The sequence below is a fragment of the Pongo pygmaeus genome, chromosome 18, assembly GCF_028885625.2.
Source record: "Pongo pygmaeus isolate AG05252 chromosome 18, NHGRI_mPonPyg2-v2.0_pri, whole genome shotgun sequence".
In the NCBI taxonomy this organism is placed as follows: domain Eukaryota; kingdom Metazoa; phylum Chordata; class Mammalia; order Primates; family Hominidae; genus Pongo; species Pongo pygmaeus.
In genome coordinates, this window is record NC_072391.2 from 11498685 (window position 1) to 11525694 (window position 27010).

A 27010-nucleotide genomic window follows, 5' to 3' on the forward strand; every position below is an offset into this window, starting at 1 on the left:
TGCTATAAGGACAAAGTATGGTATGGGAATAGAGAGTGATGGGGGAGATTCTATTTAAGATAGTGTGGCCAGATTGGGCACAATGACTCATACCTGTAATCTCAGCACTTTGGGAGACGGGGGATCACTTGAGCTCAGGAGTTCGTAGACCAGCCTGGGCAACATAGCGAGGCCTCATCTCTACTAAAACTTAACAGAAAAAAAAAAAATAGGTGTGGTGATGCATGCCTGCAGTCCCAGCTACTCAGGAGGTTGAGGTGGGAGGATCGCTTGAGCCCGGGAGTTCGAAGCTGCAGTGAGCTCTGATCGTGCCACCGCACTCCAGCCTGGGTGATAGAGTTAGACCCTGTATCAAACAAAAAAAAAAAAGTGTGGTCAGACAGTGCCTTCCTGAGATGACATTTAAACAGATCTTTAGGTATAATAAAGGAGGAAAGCACAGAAATATCTAGGGGTGGAGTTACAGGGAGTGGCAGTTCCAAGTACCAAGACCCCAAATTGCCTCTGTTTGAAATGAGAGAAGTTTGGTGTGGCTGGATCTTAACGAGCGTGGTGCAGAACGGTAGTAGACGAGATGGAAGATGAGGCAGACCAGTTGGCACCCTGAGGTCATAGGGAAGAATTTGGATTTTATTCTGATTGTGATGGAAAGATACTAAAGGCCTGAGAGCAGATGAATAATGTCATCTAATTGATGTTTTTAAAAGACTGCCCTGTCTTCTGTCTGGAGAATGGATAAGAAGGAAGCCAGGGGAGGGGCAGGCAGATGGGTTAGAAAGCTGTTGCAGTAGTATAAATCAGAGATGATGGATTGGAGTGATGGGGAAGGAGTAATGAGAAATAGATGGGTCTTGAATGTATTTTAAAGGTCATGAAGCCCGACGCAGTGCCTCATGCCTGTAATCCCAGCACTTTGGGAGGCCAAGGTGGGTGGACCACTTGGGGTCAGGAGTTTGAGACCAGCCTGAACATGGTGAAACCCCGTCTCTACTAAAAATACAAAAAATTAGCCAGGCGTGGTGGTGCATGCCTGTAATCCCAGGTACTCGGGAGGCTGAGACAGGAGAATTGCTTGAACCTGAGTTGTGGAGGTTGCAGTGAGCCAAGATTGTGCCATTGCACTCCAGCCTGGGTGACAGAGTGAGATTTCATCTCAATAAATAAATAAATAAATAAATAAATAAATAAATAAATGTCATGAAGACATGTGATTGGATGTGAAGGGGAATAGAGGAGGGAAGAATCACTAACAGCCATCTGGCCTGAGATATCAGGTCAATAGCCATGCAGTTTCCCGAGATGAGGAACAATGGCAGAGGACCAGATTTCTGTTGGGAGGATGGGATGTCCATAGTACTTTTCAAGACATCTTAGGTCTTGGGTGTCTTTAAGATCTCTCAGTGGAAATATGGATGGGAGTATAGAGCTTATGGAGAAAGTCGAATCCGAATATAAAAATGTGGGGGTAATCCATGGCATTTAAAGACACAGAATTGAGTAAAATAAGCTAGGTAGAAGAGTACCATAAGCTGAGAACTGATTCCAAAGCACTCCATCTATCCACCACCCACCAGCCATCCACTCTCTCATCTAGCTATCCTTCTACTTATCCAAAAAATGCTTAGTATCACATGATGTGCTGGGTGCTAGGATTTAAAGGTGAACAATTTTATGGCCCCTGTTTTGGAAAAGATCACATTCTAAGGAAAAGTAGCACACCTAAAAATGTAGTAAAGCTTGATGCATTATATAACAGAGGTGTGTACATGGGGCTACGGATCGTGGAGAAATCAAGTGTCAATTATGCTTCTGGAGGAAGCTTGGAAAGACTAAGAAGAGGTTTATCTTTAAAACAGACCATAAAAAAGAATTAAGCATTGATAAGGAGACCAGCATTCCAGGAAGAAAGAACAGCATCAGCAAAAACATGGGAGTATGAGAGCTCATGGTGTTCTTGGGGAAGGGCAAAAATATCTTTGATTCAGATACAGCATAAGATACGTGGTAGAAAGGGTATGGCAGGGGTTGGAATGGCTTTGTGCACTATGGCAAGGAATTGGGCTTTCCTTGTGGGTCATGGGGGACCAAGCTGAAGGTTTTAAGTCAAGGAGAGGTGGAACTAACATGGTCAGATTTGGGTTGTAGAAATGTCACTTGATCTGAAGACGGGGGTTGTCAAACCAAATTCAAATCTGGGTTTAGTAAAGAGAGACTTTATTCAAAAGGATTATTGCAGAGGGAGAAAGGGATTCTTGCAATAGAGGGAGAGGGCCTATTGCAATCGGGAGAATGCTCTGACAATAGATTTGCAAGCATCTCAGGGTTAGACCAAAGGGTTTTTCTTTTACAGGGAGGAGTAAACAAAGCTAGAAAGAACAGGGTATAGGAAAGTGAGATGAACAGGAGATGCACAATTGGTCAGAAGGTGGATAGATGGGGAATTTAAGACTCGCTATTCCCAGAAGGAGCTGTTAGGGAGAGGTTTTAGGCTGGCTCGGGCTGAGGTTTGGCCAGAGTTCAAGGACCTGGAGAAGGAGGGAAGCTTAAACAACGTTTGGTTAACAAGCATTTTCTTCCAACTGATCAGTGGGGTTCAAAATTTTAGTTAATCATTTATGAGGCAAAGAATAGGCATTTGGAGGGCCTGTGTCTGGCCTTGGTATGGGTAAAGAAGGGGGGAGCATCTGTGAATCTTACCTAAGTCATATAGGTAAGATTCCTGTTCTTGCCACTCCTGCTCATCTCACTTTCCTATACCTTGTTCTTTCTAGCTTTATTTACTTCTCCCTGTAAAAGAAAAACCCTTTTGCCTAACCCTGAGATGCTTGCAGACCTATTGTCAGAGAATTCTCCCTATTGCAATAGTTCCCCTCCCCCTATTGCAAGAATCCCCTTTTCCCTCTTGCCATAAGAGTGCTTGTTGGTAAAGGTCAACATTATCAGGGTCAAGGCTACAAGCACAGGAACTGCACAGGAAGACGAGATCTAGGTATGGGACAGTGGCTAAGCTTTTGGCTGAAATCCTGAAGTCAAGCCAAGAATTGTCCTGAATTCTGTGCCTCCCTTTACCCTGTCCCCTTGCACAAAGTGGGGAACTCAAGTTATTTCCCCTTTGTACAAACATTAAGTCTGCCTGAAACATTAGCAATTGATATGGTTGGGGTATTTGTCCCCTCCAAATCTCATGCTGAAATGTGATCACCAGAAGTTGGAGGTGGGGCCTAGTGGGATATGTTTGGGTCATGGAGGCGGATCCCTCATGAATGGCTTGGCGTCCACCCTATGGTAATGAGTGAGTTGTCTATTAGTTCAGGAGAGAGCTGGTTGTTTAAAGGAGCCTGGCATTTCTTTCTTGCTCTCTCGTCATGTGACACACCGGCTCCTCTTCCCTTCCGTCATGACTAAAAGCTTCCTGAGGCTTCACCAGGAGCCAAGCAGATGCGGGTACCATGCTTGTACAGCCTGCAGAACAATGAGATAAATAAACCTCTTTTCTTTATAAATTATTCAGCCCCAGGTGTTCTTTTATAGCAATGCAAAACAGACTAACACAGTGATACTTACAACAGCAGCAACAATGACAACAACAAAGACCACAACTCAATTTCTCATTTTCATATCAATTGGCAGAAATTATCTTTATTAGAAAAATGAAATTTTCCTGTATTTACATTTTTACACCATATGACCGGGCACTTCTGTTGCCTCAGGAGTTATGTACATATCAGTTTGCACGCACATTTCAATCCCCATTCCTTAAAACAGTTGATAACACATTGAACAAAATTAAAAGACATACTACAAAAGACAACCATAGTATATACTTCCTCTATCATAGAAAGGTGTTAAGCAAACATGTAATTTTGTAGCTATGCTTGGAAATATTTAATACACTTATTAGCACTTCCTCATGCAGTGGATTAAAACATGACAGATATAAACTGCTGCAGTTGATCAGTGAACATTAATTCCCAAATAAAGACCATTGCGTAGAGCACACAGCTTGCTTTGAGCTCCACCATACAAGACATCAAGTCAGTTCTGATGTGGGTTTTGGATTCTGTTTGAATGTAGCTGTGAATAGAAACCCTCTGCATATGGAGTTCAATCCTAGCCATATTGGGTTAAAAATGGACTCAGACATAAACCTGGATATCTGCTTAATTCAATAACTTTCTTGCAGGCAATGACCAGCTTGTGTATTATGCAACAAGTCTAATTATTAATATGTGAGTGAAAAATGAATCATTTATCCTCTTTTTCTGTCTGAGAAGGCCGTTATTTATAATTTTTATGATCTAATTCTTATTCAAGCCACCAAGAAACTCACCTTATTCTTTCTGAACATTCAGCTTGAAATATATATACTATATATAAACATGTACACATAAAACATTCTGGGGTGATATAAACTATGGTGAATTCTGCCAATTAATTCAGCAGGTTTATGCTTTTAAATTTGTTTTGGCAGGGGAATGAATAAGATTAAGATTCATAGTTAAAAACAACTGGTAAAGAAATCTTTGGGGACCCTCAGGTTTAGAAGGCATCTGAGCCACATCTAACTAAGTCATTGCTGTGTCAAGCAGTTTTCTGAATTTTCTATGAAAATGTTATTCTTGAACTTATATCTTAAGTAGGCAATTAGCATCCCTCCCAGTGAAAAATTTGGGGAACATGAATGTTAAAAGTTCCACTTTCATCTTTTCAAATTCATCAAAAATTTTAAAGAAGATCACCTGGATTTGGCTCAAATTAGAGGCCTGAATCTTTTGTTTTTAAACTGAAACATTTATGTAAGTGGTCATGGCCCCAGAGCTGTGTCTACAAACTTAATAAACTAAAGATTTAAAAAGATTTAAAAAAGATTTTAAAAGTCAATACTGTTCATTCACTTGAATTAGTTTGACTGAGAACAGAAATAATTCAATAAGTCTTAGATGGCTAATGTAGAAATTTCGATTGAATTCAAAAGGCTGTGATTGTTTTTCATGGAAAAAAAAAGACAATGTTTTCGTATTTCTGGATCTTCGCTCTTTGCTCAGTTATCAATAGTCTTTGATTTGAGCCCTTTAAAACTTGAAACAGCAAAATGTCAGATCAATGGGAAGCATTTAAAATGCCAAAGACAAACTCATGTTTGCTGGAGAACAATTAACCTCATTAATTTGAAAGGCAGCTGTGGTATTGGCTACGAGTTATGTTAATATCCTATTGAAGGTTCATCTTAAATCTTTCCTAAAGGTGTGAAAGAGAATTAACTGGAAGAGGTCATGACCCAGGGCTAATGAAGAATGTTCTAGGATTGCAAAAATGCAAACTCATTGTTTAGCTGACATAGTAAGTAAGAGAGAATTATGAGTGATAATCTCAGTTTTGTCTTCTTCCTTTCTTCAGACTGCTGACACTTTATCTGAGGAAGTTAATCTGAGGAATGACTTCATTTTAAACAATTTAGTTCTGGTTCCCTGGAGAGTTGCATGCTTTGAAATACAACCCCCAGAGAAGAAATGCTATTGGTCAAATTGTTCTTTGGAATGCTCCATTTCTGCATAGCTCAACATTCCAAGGAGAACATGGTCACGCACTTGTAGACCCAACAACAGGATCTCCAAATAACAAATAATAGTCTTTCTGTCTTAAAAGGCTTTTTACTGCCAGCTTGAAAGATGAAAACAGCTGAGAAGTTTTTCTCATAGACTAGCACTTCACTTGCGTTAAGTTAGCTAACTCTCCAGAGAATTCATGGAGACTCCCAGAAAGACATTCCTTCACATCCCCCCATAGTGTCCTCATCCATCAAATGGGCCTAATTCACCCCTCACCTCTCAGTAAATATAAATGCCAGGAAAGAAATGTGGCTTAGACCATGGAGAGGGGGGAATGCAGGAAAGGCAGTGTGTGCTCAGCGGCATGCCTGCAGGATATGTTAAACACTAGGCCATAGTGTACCTATAAAGCCCGGTGGAAGCGTTCCAATTCAACACTCTTCAGTGGGACAGAATAACCGTCACTATCCTAATGCTAAGTGAGCAGGGAATTATCTCTAAGACAATTTGGAAAAGAAAAAAAAAAAGAACAGACCAAGAAGGAAAACAATATCAACATTTTAATAGCTGGTCCTCAATCATTCTGACTACCAAAGCTCTCCATCATTCATGCAGAAACTCTATTTCCTATTCCCTGTCCCACCTCTGAAACTCATTCCATCTGCCTGGCAAAGATAATCAAACATAGACATGAAATAGGAGGAATAGTCAACTTGCAAATAATATCACCTCTTTGAACACGGGTCACAATATTTAGGAGGACTTTAATGGAGGGCCACGTGGCTGTGTGTGTGCATACCCACACACATGAGAACATGTACTATGTACATATGTTTAATGGAATTAGCCCTGATGTTGACTGATAAAAAGATGAGACATTAGGAAAGAGATATTTAAGATTAGGCACATGCTAAGTAGAGAAAATAACTCCCCAGGATTTTTTTTTTAAATGCTGAGTGCAAGCATATGAAAGGGAGACACAAACAGTGTTCAAGTCTCAGAAGGAACTATGAACAGAGGTGAGATCCCCAGAAATTCTCCATACACACAAATCAGGCAACGAGTGGTAAGACCCTAACAAACTTCCCTGTCACAGAGGCTGACACTCAAGGGTATATGCCCAGGAATCTCAAAAGAGCAGACCTCTCTTTCTGACTTCTATTCTGACCTCCCTGGAGGAGACCAGGCACTTTGAGAATATGTCTAACGTTAGGGATTTACTAGCTAATTCTAGTTGCTGATGAGGCTGAGAAAAACCTGAGCCTCAGTTTCCTTATCTGTGAAATGGGAGTAATCATATTTATGTCTTAAGGTTATTTTGAGGATCACATTCTAGGATATGCCTAGAATATCACCTACACTCAATTTAGATATATTTTGATATTTTCAAATTCAGTTGCAGATCCATGGCAAGTACTTGCGATAAGCAGAAAATATAACATTCCAAGAATGCACAGAATGGGATGGACAGAGTGACAAAATCTCCATCTCCACCTCACCATCCTTCCTGAAATACACCCATATTCCTTTTGCCATCTCTGCCCCATTTTCTCTCTAGGGAACCTGATGCCTTCTCTTTTGTCAGCCACAACAGTAGGCACTTGGAACTCGATAAAGAATTCTCCCTCTACCCTTCCCCGATACATTCATACCCTGGTCTATCAAAAGGGTTCTTCAAACGTCAAAAACAAAACCAAACAAAAAAGCTTTAGGGAAATGCTTTGTCTTTTTACAACATGGTCTATTTTCTAATCCTTTGGGGAATTTTTTCAACCTTTTCTTGAGGCACATGTCATAACGCAAGGCTGGGAAGAGGCATGATTTGGCAAGGATTGGAGAACTGGTTGGAACCAGACCAAAGCCTTCCTGTGCAAAAATGTAGGAGTGTGAGTGTGTTCACCTGGTTAGCAGCTCCTGGGTCTCCTAAGCACATTATTTGAAGATTAAAATAAATCAAGTGCATTTCCGGGAGCACTAACTCGATTCTCCAGAGTTACTTAAAGGTTTAGGGAACGACTTTAAAAAAAAAAAAAAAAAAGGTATGCTCATAGAATCAGATTATTTTTTTTTTCCTGGCTACAACTTTAGTTGTCATTTCTAATTTTTGCTGTTTAGTCTCTGTTTGCATTTCATGGGTCCTTGGTTATCCTTTGCATTAGAGAACTGAACTTCTAAACCATAAGCTACTCATAGGAAGAGACTATATTTTCTACTTATTTTGCATCCCCTCCCCCACAATCCCAAACTGGCTTTCAAAATAAAGTGGACATTCAGTGAAATCCTATTAGCTGGTCAACGTGCTTGGTTCTTCCTCAATGCATGGTACATAGAACTCAATTATTTCAATGGTCACTGCCAGCCTTTTATCTTCAGTTTGAGGTTTTAAACAATATCCCTGTTGATTTTTCCTAAGGAGATGGTCTCTGAAAAAAGTTTTCTCTTCTACGAACTTTAAGACAGGGATTGTGAGGGAGTTTAAAGGAAAACCAATTTCAAAGAAGCATGCGTAGGTCTTTCTAGGGCAAGAGGCAAAAAAAAAAAAAAAGCCAGGGCAGCTTTATGGGGATCTCTGGCTCTTATTTCAGAGGTACTCAGGAGTGTCCCCTTGAAAGAAACCTAGAAATAAGTCAGCCCGGTCAGAGAATCGAGCCAGAAATTGAACCATGTCTTGAATCTAATCCTCGCTCTGATACTCTCTAACTTGATCTTAAACAGGCGACTGCCCATTTGTAAACTTCATTTTTCTCATCTCTCCTCCCCTTCTCCTAATTTTTGGTGTGGTTCTACAAACTCTCTTTTTCTAAGACCCTTCTGGGCAGGCACTTCTAGCTAATACTATACTGAAAGTATTGCTGGGCACAGAAACAGTGCAGGTGAGGAAAGAGGATAAGGAGTTTAAATAGGAAATCTATGCCCTTTGATGTGTTTAAGGAAATCACACACAAGTCCATATCGGCATTCTCTTCAGAAGCAAATGTGAGCAGAATATATTCTATACCCCTCATCCCAGAGTTTTGTTTTTTAAAGAAGGGGCCAAGAACGCCAACACCCAAATTCTACTTAGGCTCTGTCATCCTCCCTACAACTGAGATTAAAAAAATATAGTGCCCTCTCTACAGAAATATCCTCCCATAAAAATAACCAGAATGGGTTTTCCATGTGTTAATACCATCATCACCATTTAATTTTTAACATAAACTTTACAATATGTACAATTTTATTTGGATAATACACTTACGTGTGAATTGTAGAAATCAAGCATGTATATTATGTACATGTGTACACAAGCAGTTGTATTCACAGGATAAGTGCATTTGATCATCTCTGATCTATATCAAGTGGCAAGCTGACCTCATCTGATACAATTAGATATGAACATAGTACAATGTATAGGATTGAATGGGAAACAGTAACTGCATATTGGGAGAACTTTTCAAGTATAGACCCCACATCACTTTCAACCCTGTTCACCAAAAAGAGATGGGGTATCTGGAAAGGTCTAATTTTGTCTCCAGTGAAAAGAAACAGTACTTTTGGAAGGAAAATTGCCTTTACATAGAACCCTTCACTCATTAAATATCAACCAACACATTTAGCTTCCACCTACTCAAACTTCTTTTTCTTTGAGTCCAATCATGTCTACTATAGCCATGGTTAAGACAAACAGGCTCCATTTCAGAAACAACGCATGTCCCCTTTTCAAGGATTCATGCACAACAGCTATGCACAAAGAAATAGTACAGGAATGTGCATAATGTTAACGAATATATCCAGCTCCTCTGTAAGGTATTTAGATTTCTCAAATTAGTGTTTATTTAGGTCTTAAACCGCAAGGGATTTCAGTACAAGGTACTTATTTATATGACAACTGATTATTAAAGCTGCACTTTTTAGATTTAAAGGAGATAAATTTTTAATCACCATTTAATTAACATCAACATTTTTTTCTTTTTCATTAGCAATTCTATTTGCAAATAATTCAGGGCATTTGTCATTTCCTGAGAAGGATGCAGAATATTAAATACACATCAGTGGTCGACATATCAAATAGAATAAACAATGTGTGACTATATGACAGCCGTGGATCTTTTGACTAATTAACTACCTTGGCTAGAGTCCCATTTAAGTGAAACTATTTCATTTGTAAACAAGGTGTAATTTTCTTTTTTTCTCCCCAGAAAATAAGCGTGAAATGATTTGACAGATTTTGCTGCAGTGTGTGAATTTTAATGCTTTCACCAGAAAAGCTAAATACGAAGACTCTCTGGCATCCTGTGAATCAGGGAAGAGAAAAATCAAGAGTAATCCATGGATGCCCAGTCATGGTGCTGGCTAAAATAATGCAGAGAGATTTGCAGAGGACAAAACAGTAATGAGTGGTGAGATTATGAGATTATAATCCTGCAAGTCTCCCTGGCAGAAAGATAGACCTATAGGGACTTGCCAGCTCAGAGCATTGAAACCATAAGTGGCCTAACAACCAGCAGATGTAAGGATGATGAAACCCATTTTCCAGAAGCACAAAGGTTTCTCAAGTACAGTTTATGCTCTAGAAGACTCTCTTACCCAGAGTATTTTAAATTGGTTGCATGTGTGTGCTATTACCCATGGACAGAGACACAACCATTTGCATTCAAGTGTACCTATCTGAGGACCAGTTGGGTCCTTCTCAAGTGGGGAAAACCAATTAGAATTAACAAAATATCATTATGGATGCCAGCTCTGACTTAAGCCAGCTGAAACTCGGGCATTTGTGTTCAGCAATTTGGGCTCCTTGCCATCAACAAATCTAAGATCTCAGAGCTGGGATATGTTACAGGAATCTTCTGTGATGGATCTATAGTCTCAGGCTTCCTATTTAATTCTTGTTACTTCTCGTACTGTGGGTTCCATTTACCACTGGACGTTACATTCCTGATATTCTTTTTGCAAAAACTGAACTGACTTAGATGACCTTTGAATAACTCTACATCTTTTCCTTAGAAATTGACCATCTGATCAGTAGTTGATTTTTTTTTCTTTTTTTTTTTGGCTTGGGATCATCACATTGAAGAGTCAGTGAATTAGTAGAGAAGGGAAACCATAAACTTTGTGTAGCATAACATTTCTGATTATTTATTTAAAAAACACCTTGGGCAGTGAAAAGAATATATATATTTTTTCACAACATTACTGTTGATTCTTCCAAAGGCCACGTTTTCAGTTTCTTTATCCAGAGATGTATGGGGTTAATAGCAGAAATAATGCTGCTGTTAGGGGAAGGCTTTCTGACTGATGAAGTCAGTCCAAATATAACTCTCTCTCTCCCTGGAGGTCTCTGTGGCATTTGGCAGCGCCCTGGGTTTAGAGGACACCAGAGGAAGATAGAAACCCTCTTTGGCTTGACGAAAAATCACTGTTCTGTATTCTGGAAAGACTTTTTAATTCATTCATGTCAAAACATCCCAGACTCATGAGGAAATGGAGGTGATCCTTGCTGGGGCGGATAAAGGTCTGGAATGCACAGGAAGGGCAGAAGGTAGAAAGGGCTAAAACGCTACACAGTCATGGAAATTTAGATTTAGGATCAGAAGTTGGGGTGACTATTCCAGGCCCTTCGATCCAGGCTTCTCCATGGCTGGGTCTTGGGGCAGAAGAGGTACAGCATCCGGGAAATGTCATTTTCAAGCACATGCATCCCCAGCACCTAGTCAGCCCCTTCTGCCTTTCAAAAATGAAAGGAAGCTCCTCTCACCCACTGCCTCCCCTGTCTCCCTATCACTGACCCTGAAATTTATTGCAACCATTTTTCATCATTATAGGAACACTGTAGGTCAGGCGTACTTTCCCAAAGATGGAGCTATTCCATGCATCCTTGAGCTTTAAGAGAATCATCCCTGACACTTGCCCACATGCAAGAAAATAATACTTACAAAACAGAACGCACACCATGAGGAGAAGAAATGGGATAATTTTTCAACCTGCCACTTTATCCCTTTCTTCAAGAATGTAAAGCAGAATGCAGGAGGAAACCAGGAAATGGCCAGGCGAGTCTACATTAGCTTAGTGTTTCCGTAATGGCCGGAAAGAGACTGAGGTCTTCTGCAAACACTGATGGCTAGTTATCCCAAATACTTCAAAAATATTCATGTACATGAAATACACTAATTAACAGAGTAGAACTATATAAAAGGTTTAGTTAATATTATTTGCTGGTTTTATGATATTTAATTTTTAAACTAGAAATCCTGATCTGATAAAGTGTCATAACATAGCAACTATCTTGTCGGGGGCACTTTTTTTTTGTGGCAGGCACTGTGCTAACAGGCTCCCCATGCATAAGTATTCCCCTCTCTGTCTCTAACTTTAAAAAAAATGGGTATCATTTCATGTCACATATGCACAGCTTTCAGTAGAATAAGAATGGGATAATGCAGGTGACTCAGAAATGACAAATACTTTGAGGAATTTTTCCTATATCTCTGTTGGTGCTATGAAGTGGTTTGCCACCAACATAGAGAATAACTCAGAAGGGAGAAATCACTTGTCTCACTAAACTGTATCCACAGTTTGGAGGATACTCAGGGTAGATCCAAGAGTGCCTCGTGTTTTGAAGGCTTTTGATTTGAGGAGGTTGGGGTGGCAGTGAGTGTCCAACAGAATTTCTGGATGTGAAGGAAGATAAACCTAAAACCATGCTAGCCTTCAGCACACAGATGGCATTGTACTTCTTACAGATCACAGTACACATACGGCTGTTGGTGCATGTCACCACATTAACAACTCTGGGAAGAGCGATACACAGCTAATTGGACACCACCATGGCTGTTTGGAAATGCAACGAGTTATGGTTACTCTGGGAGGGAAGGGGTAACAGATACTATACAACCCTGAGTCATCACCAGAAGGGATGAAATGCAAACTTACGTACATAGGCGTCTTCGGGATAAACTACAATGGCCACTGTGTCACAGACAGAAGATCCACACTTAGATCTCGGAGACATAAATGTGTTAGTTTATGCAGCTCTGAACAAGACCATCGAAGCCGAGGGTGAGAGAAACACACATCAACATCCAAAGAGATTCCTGTAGCTCTCTCCACCTGAGGGTCCCTCGGGCCTTTGGCTCCAGATGTGTCTTGGAAATGAACTATAGTGAAGGTAGCATAGTCACCACGAACACACTGATTTGCTATTCTTTGGGGGAGCCTGGAGTTCTTGGGGTGAGCCTGGGCTGTGATGGAAGGCATAACAAGAAAGCTGAAACTGTTACGAGCCAAACTTCCTAATCTCTTGCACATGTCAATCGCACTACAGTGCAGATACATTCTTAACTTTTTATTTTGTCTGTGTCAGGTTTACATGCATACCATATTGCTTATTCTGTATTAGAGAAACCATTAGGCATTTCTGATGAGAAAATTACATGGTGGACTGACCTTAATGGAATTTGGAATATAGGAAATCATAACATCACCATTGGCATCCAACGCATCATTATTGCCAACATACCCAGTAGGCATGTCCCGGAGACTTGCCCTTATGTAGTTAGTTATTTTTGGTTAAGGACTCACCTATCTGGTGTCTGCCATGCTCAGCACACACCTCACAAGATTCCTTGAGTGGAAGATTATGGCATGAAGCCATGTGCAAAAGAGCCAACAACAACAACAAAATACCTCCCTACATCTTCTTCCTCTTAGCAGGGCACTATTGGACATCCAACATTTACCCTCCAGAACGTTGGCCATTACGTATATTTCCCTATAGATAAAACATTAATGGAAGATTTTTAAACATCAGATTCGATACTAGGCATTTTCTTGTACACGCGTCTATTGCTGCAGGAATTTAAAACCCTGGGGGTAGAGTACATATTATTCTTATTTGCAGCATAAGGCATAACATGCTCCGAAATATACACATCATTGTGGCCCCGACTGTCCCTGGAACAGTACGATGCCGTTGACCTCAAGGACGACCGAAGATAGCTGTCATTCACCGCCTGGGATGGCAACGAGTGTTTGTAAGGGTCCGAGGGGCATCTCCCAATAACCAAGCGTTGGTCATCCCTGTGGGAGTGGAGGAAAGGGTTATCGGAGGTGTGGTCTGGCAAGAGAGACTTGCTCCTCTTGCTGTCCTCCAGACCTTGGGGGAAAAGGGAGCTTTTTTTCCCCGAGAGTTTGCTTGAGGGGACACTAAACAGGCTGCCGTAAAAATTTCCCTCCAGAAGCCGTTCCCTGTCCTTGAGGCTTATGCTCCGGGAGGGCCTGCTAAGGTCTAGCTCCCTAGGTTTGTCGACAATGTTATCGTAGGAATGCTGACGGCTAATCCTTAGCTTGTTCTTTTGTAATTGAAGGGCATTGTTCTGTGCCCAGTCCTGCTGGTAGACCTGCTCCCCGGTGGCTGGGTTACCTGTCTCCTGAAGCATCTGGTCTTCATCGATGTCATAGAGGTTCCCCATCCGCAGGCAGGCATCGCACTTGAAGGGGGACCTCATGGTGAAGTGGCCTGAATAGGTGGGCAGGTTGGAAAGGCAGCTTCTGCAGTGTGTGGAGTTCTGCCGGTATCGCTCGCTGGTCTCACTGTGCGGGGAACCCTTGTCTTTCAAGGTGAAGTGCTTGGAGTAGAGTTTATACTGGTCGTTGTTGGAAGGCCCCTCTTCATTATGCAAGGGGTTCCGGTTCATTGGCAGCGTGGAGTCCCCCTTGCGGAAGTTTTCACTGTGATCCTGGTAGGGGTCTGGGAAGTCCACGTTCTCGGGCAGGGTCACGTTTTCAACAAACTGGGGTGGATCTAAGTGGAAACCAGGCTCCTTCTCACCATCAATAGTGTAGATCTTGTCTCTGGGGGAGCTTGATTTGGTTTTCAGGTAGGTGCGCTCGACCTCACTACAGTCCTTGGGGTATTTGGAGGCCCCTGACCTTTTAAAGTTGTCCTTGGTTTTGTGGTTCTTACTGTTGTCAGGTTCCCTGTGGCACGTGGCCCGATTTGACGTTTCTGAAATGTCAGAATGGGCCATCTCTTCTGGAAGATACCTAGGGCTCTTTAGGGAGTGGGTCCTATTCTCTGCTGTTCCCTCATCCCTCTGGGAGACTGGATTCTGGGATAGTGAATCCTGGCGTATGGAATCCATGGATTTCTTCCAAAGCTGCCGGGGTCTAGAGTTCACTTTGGATTCTGTGCTCACGGCCACCTCCACCGTGTTAGGGTTGGACTCATTGAGAGTAAGAGGATGTTGTCCCTGGAATACATAGTTATTGAGGTTATCCTTCTGCCGGTTGGCCACAAATGTTTGGAGTTCGTTCATGTTGTCTCCAAAAATGCTCTCTTTCCCCTGAAAGGACCTGTTGTCTGAGTACATCAAATTCCCCTTATCTGAAACCATGTCCATGATGAGGGAACCTCTTTGGATGAAGTCAGCAGCTCTTTTGGGTGAGTCCATTCTTGAGGAGTTCATGTTGGACATGTTGGAAATGTTTTTGGCTGACCGGAGGAGTTTTAACATGTTGCTCTGGGATCCCGTCAGATTGAAGTCTGGAGACTTCTTCTTTTCTTCAATGTGCACTCCATGAATGCAGCTGTAGATGCCCTGTAGGGGAGTAACATAGAGCACTGTCAGCAGCAGCAGCAGTGAACATGAAACCACTTTGCACTTGAACTTTACCTGCAAAGGTGAGATTTGTACTTCTTGCAGGAGCCCTGGAGAAACAGCAAAATTCAGTCTGAATCCTGATAATGTCTCTTAAAGGTATGAGACAAGTTGCAAAGCATAGGGTTTATCTTATTGCTCTGGCTCAAGATTAGCTGACACCTTTGCAAAGAGTCACACATGGAGTTTGAGAAAAGGTATCAACCGATGCTCATACAACTGTCAATGCCTCAGTGTCTCCAAAGTGGCATATAAGAACAGATAACTGAGCCTCCCAGCACCTGGGTCACCAATCCAAGCTTTTATTAAAGTTTCCCAGCATCATCTTTGAAAGTTTAGGCACCACAGAGTTAACTACTGACAAACACAGTCAGCATGAAAGGATCATCCACTGTTAATTCTTTTCTGGAATTACCCCCTACTCTTATGCAAAAGCTAACAATCAAAGAATGTGTCCTAAGTGGCCAATCAGAAAATCTCTTCTCCATGCACACATTGATTCATCTAAAGGAAGGCATGAAATTCATGTGAGACTCATCATACTCTTTGGCAGGGGGGATACATATGGATGCTTGACTAGAAGGAGTTGCAGTCTTACCATCATGTGTGGGTGTGAGCCTATCAGTGAAGCCATTGCAGTGAAAAGTAGAGCCCAAGAGATAGAGAAAGACATGGTTTAAACCCCTGGAGCCACTCCCTTGAACTTTTTTACTTAATCCACTCAATCTATTCCTTGTGTGTTTGTTTGTGTGTGAGTCTATTCAATGTAGTTAGAACTGGGTTTTGGTTACTAGTCATAGTGAAGAGTTCTGATGACACAGTGACACCGCCTTTAAAGCCATCCAGGGAACTGAATGACTTAAGGGCTCCTGGGCAGCCTGAATACAAGCACCTCCATCTATATGTCTCCTCATTTTCTACTCTTTCTTTCTTTTAGAAAACAACTGTTTATGTTCACTTAAAAGTAGCTGTTTAACTGTTATCAAGGGAAAAGCCCTTGATTCATACCACGGTAACAGGCAAAAGAACGTCTGGAACATTTTGATCTGTGGCCTCCCCTGCTTCTCCCCACACCTACCCCAGATTTCAGCAGCCGCACCTACAGGAAACAGTCAGATCAAGGCTGCAGGATTTGACCTGGTCTTCCCAAGGCTGACAGGGAGCCAAACTATGAAGGGGTTTGTAGGGCAGAATTGGCAGTGGCTGCTGACTTTGGCATAAACTACAGGAAAGTATGTGTGATTAACTGTGGACTCTGATAATGGTGGCTCCATCGGTTCCCCATGGTGGGGACGAGCTCACCCTGTAGGGATGCTCACGGAACTGTGACAGCCTCAACTCATTTTCACTGCTACATTTTTCTTGTAGTAGACAGTCTCTCTACTCCAGCCTTCAAGGAACCATAAACACAAGAGCCTACAGTTGCAAGTTTGAGCTGCTCTTTCTCTGATCCTCTCCACCCCAAGCTTCATGGTTGGTGAAGGCCCCCTGAGGCCCAGGGAACTGGCATTACACCCTTTCCTGCCTTCCTGCAAACTTATCTGTGGTCTCCTTCTATATATAATGTGTGGTTGGCTGTTCGTCCTGCCACAAAATAACACCCTTTCCTGCCTTCCTGCAAACTTATCTGTGGTCTCCTTCTATATATAATGTGTGGTTGGCTGTTCGTCCTGCCACAAAATAACATCTGCCCCTGCCATCATTGCTTCCAGAGCTGCTGGAGCATCCAGACTGTGGATGTGGAAATCTTACAAATGAGCCACTGCGCTTCAGCCTGGGCAACAGAGGGAGACTCCATCTCAAAATAAATAAATAAATAAATAAATAAATAAATGCACATTCCTCCCATAAAACTTAGGTCCTTCTCCCCTAGGGACGGAGAGGCCAAAGTTCAAATTCTACCTGATTAAGGAACTCCACCAACAATGCCTGCCCTGTGCTGCCCAGTTTGCTTTCCATTCCCATCCTTTGGAAAGGAAGATATGGATTTACTTCATTTCTTAAAATGTTGATAAATCAACTTGGCTTCCTTAGCGGTGTTTTAGATAGAGGAAATGTTCTTCCGAAAACAAGCAAGATTTAGAAGTAAACGCAACAGTGTGTATTTGTTTGGTGATAATCCCAGAATCATTTGGATATGAAAAGCCTTTGGTAATTGGCTGGGAGAATTAGCTTAACGTTGGCATAATACCTAGCTCTATGCACGTACATTGTTATTTTTAAGCAATCTATGTGTTTAGATGCCATCAAGCTAATTAGGAAATATGTATTTGCACAGAACCCGAGTTTGGAGTGCAACTGAATGGAGAAAATAAATCTTCCTCACTAAACTAATGTGTACCTTCTGAATCTCCACAGGTCTTGAAACTAGCAAATACTAAGAATATACAAATTTGATTTTTAAAGCAATTATTTAGCTTTCTCAGTAAACAAAAGCATATAAAATTAGGTGTTATTTATTTATTTTTTATTATTATTATACTTTAAGTTCTAGAGTACATGTGCACAACATGCAGGTTTGTTACATATGTATACATGTGCTGTGTTGGTTTGCTGCAATTAGATGTTTTTAACCAAAAAGTTTTCACCATTTTTCAAATCCTAATTAATGAAGTTCTTCCAAGGCCAAAAAAAAAAAAAAAAAAACAAAAACAAGGTGGGCAAATAAGAGAGATGAGTGGATAAATAAATGGATGCATAGATGGCTGAAATGAATGAATGGACATATGGACAAGAAGGTAGATACATATGTATTCTGTGCTGTTGTTTATGTTGAGTTGAAGGTATACTTTGTTTTCTGCTTGATACGTGTGCATTTTCTTCTGTTACTTTACACCTGTGTTTCATTTCATGTGCTATTGCATTCCACATGCTCTTTGTGTTTTGTTAGATGTGTATACATATTGCATAGCATTGCAAGTAGATTTTGTTTTGTTGTGTATGTTCTGTTACAATGCATACACAAATTGTAACATCTTGCATAGCAGCATTAGTAGTGTTATACAACATACCTTGGTGCTAGCGATGGGAGCCACAGGCTGGCTGTGTCTGGCCCAGTGTTTTTTATTTATTTTTATTTTTTATTTTTTTTTTGTGAGATGGAGTCTCGCTCTTTCGCCCAGGCTGGAGCTGGAGTGTAGTGGTGCTATCTTGGCTCACTGCAAGCTCCGCCTCCCGGGTTCATGCCATTCTCCTGCCTCAGCCTCCGGGGTAGCTGGGACTACAGGCGCCAGGCTAATTTTTTGTGTTTTTAGTAGAGAGGGGGTTTCACCGTGTTAGCCAGGATGGTCTCGATCTCATGACCTCGTGATCCGCCCGCCTGGGCTTCCCAAAGTGCTGGGATTATAGGCGTGAGCCACTGCGCCCGGCCAAAAAATTTTTAAATGGAATTAGTTACTAATATTTAAAAATGGAAAGTTTCTAACAAAATCAGATGACATTTTCTCTTTTTAAAAAACTAGAAGACCTGATAATGTTGACCCTACGTTCCCATAAGACAATACTCAGCAGGAGTTGAGGATGGCTGCCCGCTACTGGTGAGGTAAACGTTATGCAGTTGGCCACAGTCCTCAGTATTCCCTATCGTTCTCTCACTTTGATACTGAGGTTTAGCTGCCGTTTCACGTCATTTGTGCTATTTTTCTCATGTCCCGCCTGCTGCACCCACTCCCATTTCCTTTCTGCCTTCCTTAGTCATCTGGGTTTGCAACACCTGGCTTACGAATGCACAAAATCTGGATGCTTTTTTGACAAGCCCAAGAAGGGCTGGTAAGGGGAGGAAGGGCAGACCCCACTGAGACGTCAAGAACCCACACGCTTTTCTAAAACTGCTTGCGCTGCAAGAAAGTAGCCACCCGGGGTACTGACCCTGCTGATGGAGAAGAGCAACCCAGGCCGGTCGGAGCACACGCCCGTGAAACAGAAGCGCAGCTTCCAGTAGAAGAGGTGCTCCCAGATGAAGGTGATGAGGCTAAGGGCCATGGCGGCGGCCAGCATGTAGAACACGCCCGCCATGTTGTCAATGTCCAGCTGGCTGCTCATCACCTCGTTCTTCTCGTTGTGGCAGATCCCGGTGAGCCACAGGGTCTCCAGCTCCTCCATCTCACCTGGACAGATCACAACATTCACAGGCAGTGAGGACCAGAACATGCACTTTGGGGCAGACACTTCTGGGTTTGGAACAGACGATGTGCAACTCACAGCTATGTAACCTTAAGCCAAGTTTCTGAGTTTGCTGGGTTTCCATTTGCTCACTTCTTGAGTGAAGATAATAATGATTACAAAGCCTACCTAATATTGTTGCAGTGAGGACAAAATTTATATATAAAAATAGAGAATATATATATATATAGAGAGAGAGACAGAGAGAGCAAACTTAGAGTATAGCAAACTTATTCTCTATTAATATGTATTTATATATTATATATTATATACATATATCATATATATAAGTTAGCACAGTTCCTGGTTTTGTTTTTTGGAGTTTCGTCTTTTTTTTTGGATCATTATTATGTTTTTCTGACCTTGCTTTCCCTTACCCCTGCCTCCAACACCCACCCAAGCTTGGAACAAGACATGGGAATAAAAGGGCAGAACGTGACAATAGAAAGACTTCATTGCAATTCTGACTTGATCATCTGCTAGCTGCATGGCCTCGGAGCTACTGTTATCCTGTCTGTGAAACAGGCATAATAATAGAACATACTTCCTAGAGTCGCCATGAGGATTGAATGAGATGAGAATGTATAAAATCCCTAAAGGACCCAGATCATAGTAAGTTTTCATAGGTAGTATGTTTGCTACTATTTACTGTTGCGAAGAAAATGCCTAACACAGTGCCTGGCCTATGGCAATCCTCAAATATATGTGTTTCTTTTTCTCTCTGTCTTTAGAACATTCAGGATTACTTAGAAAAGTCACACATGAGCAGTATACTTAGGGCACAAAACTTTAATTGAAAAGAGACATCCAGCTGGCTCTGAATGGCCCCTTGCAAACTAAACTATCCCCACCCCCCAACTTCAGTAGGCAATTAAAGAACCAGGTGGTTTTTTCCAATGGGGGGAAGAAAAGAGTAGGCATGCTTAGAATTATTCTGTCCCTCTTTTCTGTGCTATCCAGTTGCCATTTAGCAGAAAATTCTCTGATCTAAACATCTAGCAATTATGCTGTCTAGCAATTCACTAAACTATGGCACTTAGACTGTGATTCAGCCTTTAAAAATGATCTTTCAAGGACACTAAAAATCAAGGAAGATGCGTATGTTAAATGAAAAGTATGACTATATTTTATATGTATATGTATATACATGATCTCTAAGATGTAATGGGGACATGCAGAGAAAAATTAATGAAATACTCTAAATGTTTATATCAATTCTCTTTGAAGAAGTCAATCATAATGATTGATTTAATATTGGTCTTTTAAGTTATGTGAAATTAGCATGTATTGTTTTTGGTTCTCACTCTTGAATGATATGGCTGAATATAAAAATCAAAGTTGACAATTATTTTTCCTAGACCTTTTGAGGATGTTAAATTTTGTTCTGATCTGGATGGCAGTTGTTGAAAAGTTGGCTAATCATCTAATTGTCCTTACTTTCTATGCAATCTATATTTTCTCTCTAGTTGCTTTTGAGAATTTCACTTTGTCTTTGGTGTGAAGTCTAGGTGTGGGTTGTTTTATTGGTTCGGCTCTGGACTTAGTATGATTCTTCAATCTGAATACTTAAAACTTTAGTTCTGGCAAAAATTCACCTGCTATGGCTTTGAATATTACTTCTCCCCATCATATCTTTTTTAAAAAGTTAACAGATTTTATTTTTTAGAGTGGTTTTATAGTTACGGAAAAACTGAACAGAAAGTACAGAGAGTTCCTATATACTACCTCTCCCCGCTCCCTTCAATTTTCCCTGTTAACGTCTTGCATTAGTGTGGTACAGTTTTTACAATTCATTTGGGTAAATACCTAGGAGCATTACTGCTAGATTACACAGTAAGTCTGTGTTTCAGCTTTGTAGGAAACTGCTAAACTTTCTTCCAAAGTGGCTGTACTATTTTGCACTCCCATCAACAATGAATGAGAGAGCTCCTGTTGCTCCAAGTCCTCACCACCCTTTGCATTGTCAGTGTTAGTGTTAGTGTTTGGGGTTTTAGCCACTCTCATAGGGATGTAGTGCTAGCTCATTATTTCAATTTGCAATTCCCTAATGGCATATAATAGTCCCATCTTTTTTTTTTTTCCTGAAAACTTTAAAATACTGTGGAACTTTTCATTCTCTCCTCTAGGTTATTTACCTTGTTTTAATATTGGCATTCTTTTTTCTCTCTGTGCTGCATTTGGGTGATTTCCAATAGATATATTTTCCTGTTAATTTATTCTGTTGTTGGTAATATTTAGCTTTATGTTTTAATTTTATTTATTTTAATTGTGATATTCATTTGGTTCTTTTACAGTTCTGCCTGTTCTTTTTATCATAATATCCCACCCTTTTGTTATGATTTTTAAAACTTTTATATATTTAATAATTTTAAACCTCTAGTCTTTCAGATTACTCCCCCCAACCCCCACCTTAGTTCTTGGGATTCTCATTCCTCTGTTTGCTGTGTGTTCTGACTCTCATGGTGGGTTACTTCCTTGTGACGTCTGTAACTTTTGACCATGAGTTACTCTTCTGCAGAATTATTTTCCCTCTGAGCCCCATGGGACTTCCAAGAACACTAGGCTATAGAAACATCCCTACAGAGAGTTTCTGGGTTTGCTTCTGCCATGGTTCCAGGAATTTTCAATGTATGAGTTTTTGTATGGAAAAATTTTTACTTTGATTACCACACCATTTAAGTAGCATACATTTGAACTCACGTGCTCATTTGGGCTTTAATTTCTTACTGACAGCTTCAAACAGATGGTAAACCTCCTTGCATTTTCTTCACTTTGATGGACAGAGATTTTCCTAGTTTTCTTTTTATAGACTAAGTGACTCATTACAGGTCTCAAATGTATTAACCAGAAAAAAAGCATACATGTTAATGAGTTTTTTTTAAAAAAAATAGGAAATCCATCCCCTTTCAAGTTCCTCACCCACAAAAATGGGTGCTGATCAATCAGTTGTGTAGGTAAAGGGATGAGAAGAGGGTATCTTGATTCAATTCCTTCTCTTCCAACAGCCTCCCATGCTTTCACACAGTCACAAAGGTCATGGGAGACTTTGAAATAATATCTCACTGTCTACCAACACTATCTCAAACTCATCCAGATCTCTCTGCCCACCATGTACCTCACACCTGCACGGCTGCTTCCTCTTCTCACAAAAACACCAATGCTATCCCTTTCGAAATACAATGTGCTGTTGACTTCTCCCCTCCCTTTGGAGGTATTCTGTTTTGTTTTGTTTTGTTGAGATGGGGGTCTCACTACAGTCGCCCAGGCTGGAGTGCAGTGGTGCGATTATAACTCACTACAGTAGCAGCTTCCTGGGCTCAGGTGATCCTCCCACCTGAGCCTCCGAAGTAGTTGGGACGACAGGCACACGCCACCATGCTGTGCTAATTTTTTGTATTTTTAGTAGAGACGAGGTTTCACCATCTTGCCCAGGCTGATCTCAAACTCCTGGGCTCAAGCAACCCACCTGGCTCAGCCTCCCAAAGTGCTAGGATTACAGGCATGAGCCACTGTGCTCAGACCCTTTGGAGTCTGTGAGGACACAAAAATGGGTCTTCTCACTATGACTCATCAGATTCCCAGAACATCTTCCTTTTGGTGTTGCCTCAAAGCAAGCCAGGTTTGTAAGCCTGTAAGGAGGGCCGTCTGATATAAGAAACATCATCTTGATTCTTTTCAGGATGTAAATAAAAAGATATCCTTCTGCCCTTTGCCCAAGCAATACCTCTTTTTAGAGGAAATCAACCTGGTAAAGCAGATCTCAATTTCAAAAAAAAAAAGAGCAAATGCACATTTCTCATTACCAATTACAGCCTGTTCCAATAATTTTCAAATTAATCATTTCCTGCCTCGTGGCCCTCTTTGACTAGCGTACTGAACTGTAGTTCAAATACTTTCTTATTTCATTTTTAATTTACTCAAGTATATTGTAATCTCCTGGAGGGAGATCAGGGACCATGTTTTACAGTTTTGATATTTTTCGTGGCCTGCAGCACACAGTGAGCATTGAATCCATATTTTCTGTTTCTGTTTCTTTTCTTACATCCCCAGGCTTAAATTGGGCAGCATTGCAGAAGAGTTCAAATCTGTTTAGTGAGTTATTCTGCCATATAAATAGAAGGAATACAAAGCAAAGGGGAACATGCAGCAGGCTTGAGAGTAAAAGGCTGGGAAATGTGCACCCTTTAGGTAGGGTGAAGCATCAAATGTCGTTTTTCCAAGGAGTGGCTCTATGATATTTATTGTGCTGTCAGTTTCTCCTATTAAAAAGAGGCCATGATCTTTGTCAGTGTGATCTTGTGAACCAGAGCTAGTATATGGGGCAATTAAATCTCTTTCCTGAAGCAGACTCATTCTTGCTGGGAAGACACAAGCTAAATGCTCTCTTGGGAACAGATGGAACCTGGGAAGTTTTGTGGTTGCAGTCAAACCACACTGCCTTTGTCTCCCCACTGGAGAGGACTGGTCCCCATGTAGCGCTCAAAGCCCTCTCCTTTTGTGTTTCCACCTCGTCCGGTGACAGTAAGCTCATGCACATATGCAGAACTTCTTTGCGCCCGCGGGAACTTGCACCTGTTCTTCCTATATCTGTTTTCAGGGGAGATGTTTCCAGCCACAAGTATCTCTGCCAGTCACTTAGTTCTGCACTATCCTGAGGAAAGCTGTAAGTTCAGTAGAAGGAGCAAGGTGTCAAGGTCACTCTTTTCCTAATGCTGGCAACATTAAAAGACAGAATAATAAAGTTTCAGGAGTCAACCATCAGAGAGATGCAGAATCTAAAAGGGAACAGGCAAGGATAATTGAGGCAGTGTTGTGTGTGTCTCCAACTTGCTTCCATTCTATTCCATTGGCTGCTTGGGTCAGGCCGTAAGAAGGCTGGTTAGACAAAAGGCACAGACAGGATGCAGACAGTGGAGGAGTTTCTCCCATTACCCATCCACCACTGACAAGGTGGAAGCCAAAGGTTTTATATTTGCAAAAAGGAATGAAAGAAAATTCAACTAGATACTGTCCAGCAAATTACAAGAAAGAATGTTTCAGGTAGAAAACACTAGAATGAGATATAAAAGGAAGCACCCTTCCCTGAAGATTTTGGGGAGCACATCCAATCATCTGGTAAGGTCTAGATAGTAACACAGAGGTATTAATACACTCAATATCTGAGTCAGACGGCTTGCATTAGACTCTTGCCTTCCACAGGTACCGGCTCTTTGATCATGGTCCAGGTACTCTAATCTATCCAACTACTCATCCATTCATGTATCTATTTTTCTATTTAACAAAATTACATAAAATAGACTGTCCTTCAGGTACCATACTAGAGTTTTAAAAAATTAACTCATGTAAACTTAATGTGGCTGGTCTATTTTACAGATGAGGGCACGCAGGTGCAGAGAGGTTAAGGAATTTTCTTAATCACTCTAAGCTTCAGTTTTAATATCTAGCAAATGGGAGTACATCAGAATTTATCTCATAGAAGTTTTGTTAGAATTAAATGATGTAGCATACACACAGTGCCTGGCATACACTAATTACAAAATCAGTATTTCTGGAGATATTATTATTGCCGAAATCAGGGAAGCTGCGGGGTGGGATGGAGCACATAACGCTCTCTGTGCCCTTCTAACTCTATCTATCTATGATTCCAAGAACACAAGCTCAGGGAGAAGGTTCAGCTCTCCATGGAGACTCTGTTATATCCAAAGTAAGAGAAATTAGTTCTCTATTTGCCCTAAGACTCATTCTCAGCACTTTCAGAGGAACTGCAGTTTTTGGGAATGGATTTTATAGCAAGCAATGTGACTAGCCTTCACACTTCCCAAGTACCTCTCCCCTGAGGTCATTTGTGAAAAATCCATTTTGAACCTGTACCCTTTAGGCTTTGTCCAAAATTTGCTGAAACGTATCTTCTAAAATAAGCTTCCACAGGCACATGTCTACATATTTTTTTTCTTGGTTTCTTGCCAAAGTACCTGACCCAAGGCAGTGATGAAAGATGAAAAGAGAGAGTATGTGGTTCTGAGAAGCTGAGTTCCATGTTCTATTTCACGTCTGGTCAAGGAAGCTGTTGCTTTTTGGTTTTCTGAGGACTTCATTTGTTTTTTCTTTACTCATTCATTCACTCATTGAAAAGAGAATATTTTTAAAGTGCTTAACATGTGGCAAACATCTCTGTATTTTCATATAGAGATTAATTACGGATAGTCTTTGGCCTCTAACAGTTCATTCCTATGAGAGAGATAGTCATGAAAACCAGTAGTTATGGCAAAATGAGATGATTGGATTTGCATAGGGCTGGAGGCAGGAAGAAACAAGGAGTGTTGCGATCAAAGAGCAGTTCAGGATTTCTGGGAAGGAAGAAGGGATCAAAGGAGGAGCCTGAAGAGTAGAAGCCAGAATGCTAAGAACTCAATTTTCATGCTAAGAAGTCTGGGGTACCCAGGGAACAGCAAGGCCATCAGATGTACATCTGTAGTGAACACCCAACTATTTTCTTGGTGGACCCAAGATTCTTCAGGTGTTGCTCATGTTTCTCCAGTTATGGCCCCCTAATTGGAAATCCAGTGTCTCCTCACATACAATAGGAGGTAAGCTGTGATGAGTGAGTGTGCAATGTCTCATTCAAATTGCAAATGTGTACAATGGTGCTACCATGTAGAGGAAAGTCACCAGTCAACTCTATCCTGGTGACACAGTCACTATTAGAGTCCTGTCCTGATTTCAGAGTCAGACAGAAGATGCCCCTTAAGCTTTCCTGTTCTGAGGTTATGTAGTGACTGGGAGAAATGACTTACAAGAAACTGCTGGCAAGGATTCATTGTAAACTGTCACCAATATCATCACCCATTACAGTCTACTCTGGATATACCAGCTGCATGGTATTTGTGCTGAAAACTTGGCAATAGCTATCTTTGGTGTATAGCTCAGAGGCCACCTTCAGGAAGTCTTCCGTGAATGCACAGGAATGTAAATACGAGGCCATGGTTTCCTCTACCATAACATCCTGGATTTTTTTTTTTTTTTTGTATAGAATTTGTCACAGTGGAATGTAATTGTCACTGGGAGGTGAGTTTATTCAGGGCAGGGATCTTGTCTTATTCTCCTTGTACCCCCAATCTGTGGCACAGGTCTTGGTACATGTGGTTCGTAACATTGCACCAACTGTGGATAACACAAGGCTCCTGTCTCCTTGATTAGTTTGTGATCCACAGATCTGAGGATCAGTCAGAGCCCAAGACAGGAAGAAATTTGAGAAGCCCCAGGCAAAGGGGTGAGGAATAGATTCTGAAACCCAGAAATCAAGGCTGGCTCTTGGGCGAGCATGTTCTAATCAAAGATCCCAGCAATAGAGACTGGTGGTTTCCCACAGGGAACAGACTTCCATCTATAGCTGAAAGACGTCAGAAGGTTGTTGCTGCTGATCTCATTAGGGTTTGTTGTGAACACCGAGAGGGTAACTGACCCCATTTCAATCCTGTTTCATGTCTTGCCCAGGGGTTGGGTACTTTGGGTTTCTCAGAAGCCCGATTGGAATTGGAAATGGCAAAGGAACAACTTTTTTTTTATGTGAAATCTAGGGCACAGATTCATTGGCAGGCTGGTGTTCTCGATGACAACAGATTTGGCCATTCTGAGTTCTGAATTGTGGTCCTGCAATTAACGATGGCC

At 41.2% G+C, this 27010-nt stretch overlaps 1 protein-coding gene across 3 annotated transcripts in view; it reads right to left on the reverse strand.

Annotated features, from left to right (window-relative positions):
* Nucleotides 1-3604: 3604 nt before the first annotated feature.
* GRIN2A (glutamate ionotropic receptor NMDA type subunit 2A) overlaps nucleotides 3605-27010 on the reverse strand; it is a 429030-nt gene continuing 405624 nt past the window's right edge. For 2 of the 3 annotated variants that reach the window (XM_054452862.2, XM_054452861.2), the window contains 2 exons: nucleotides 19049-19287; nucleotides 3605-15121 (listed from right to left, as the gene is read on the reverse strand). In XM_054452862.2, the coding sequence (XP_054308837.1) occupies nucleotides 13322-15121; nucleotides 19049-19287 (2039 nt within the window). In that variant the 3' untranslated portion in view covers nucleotides 3605-13321. The remainder of the gene's footprint in view (nucleotides 15122-19048; nucleotides 19288-27010) is intronic. The other variant, XM_054452863.2, reaches the window with a different exon arrangement.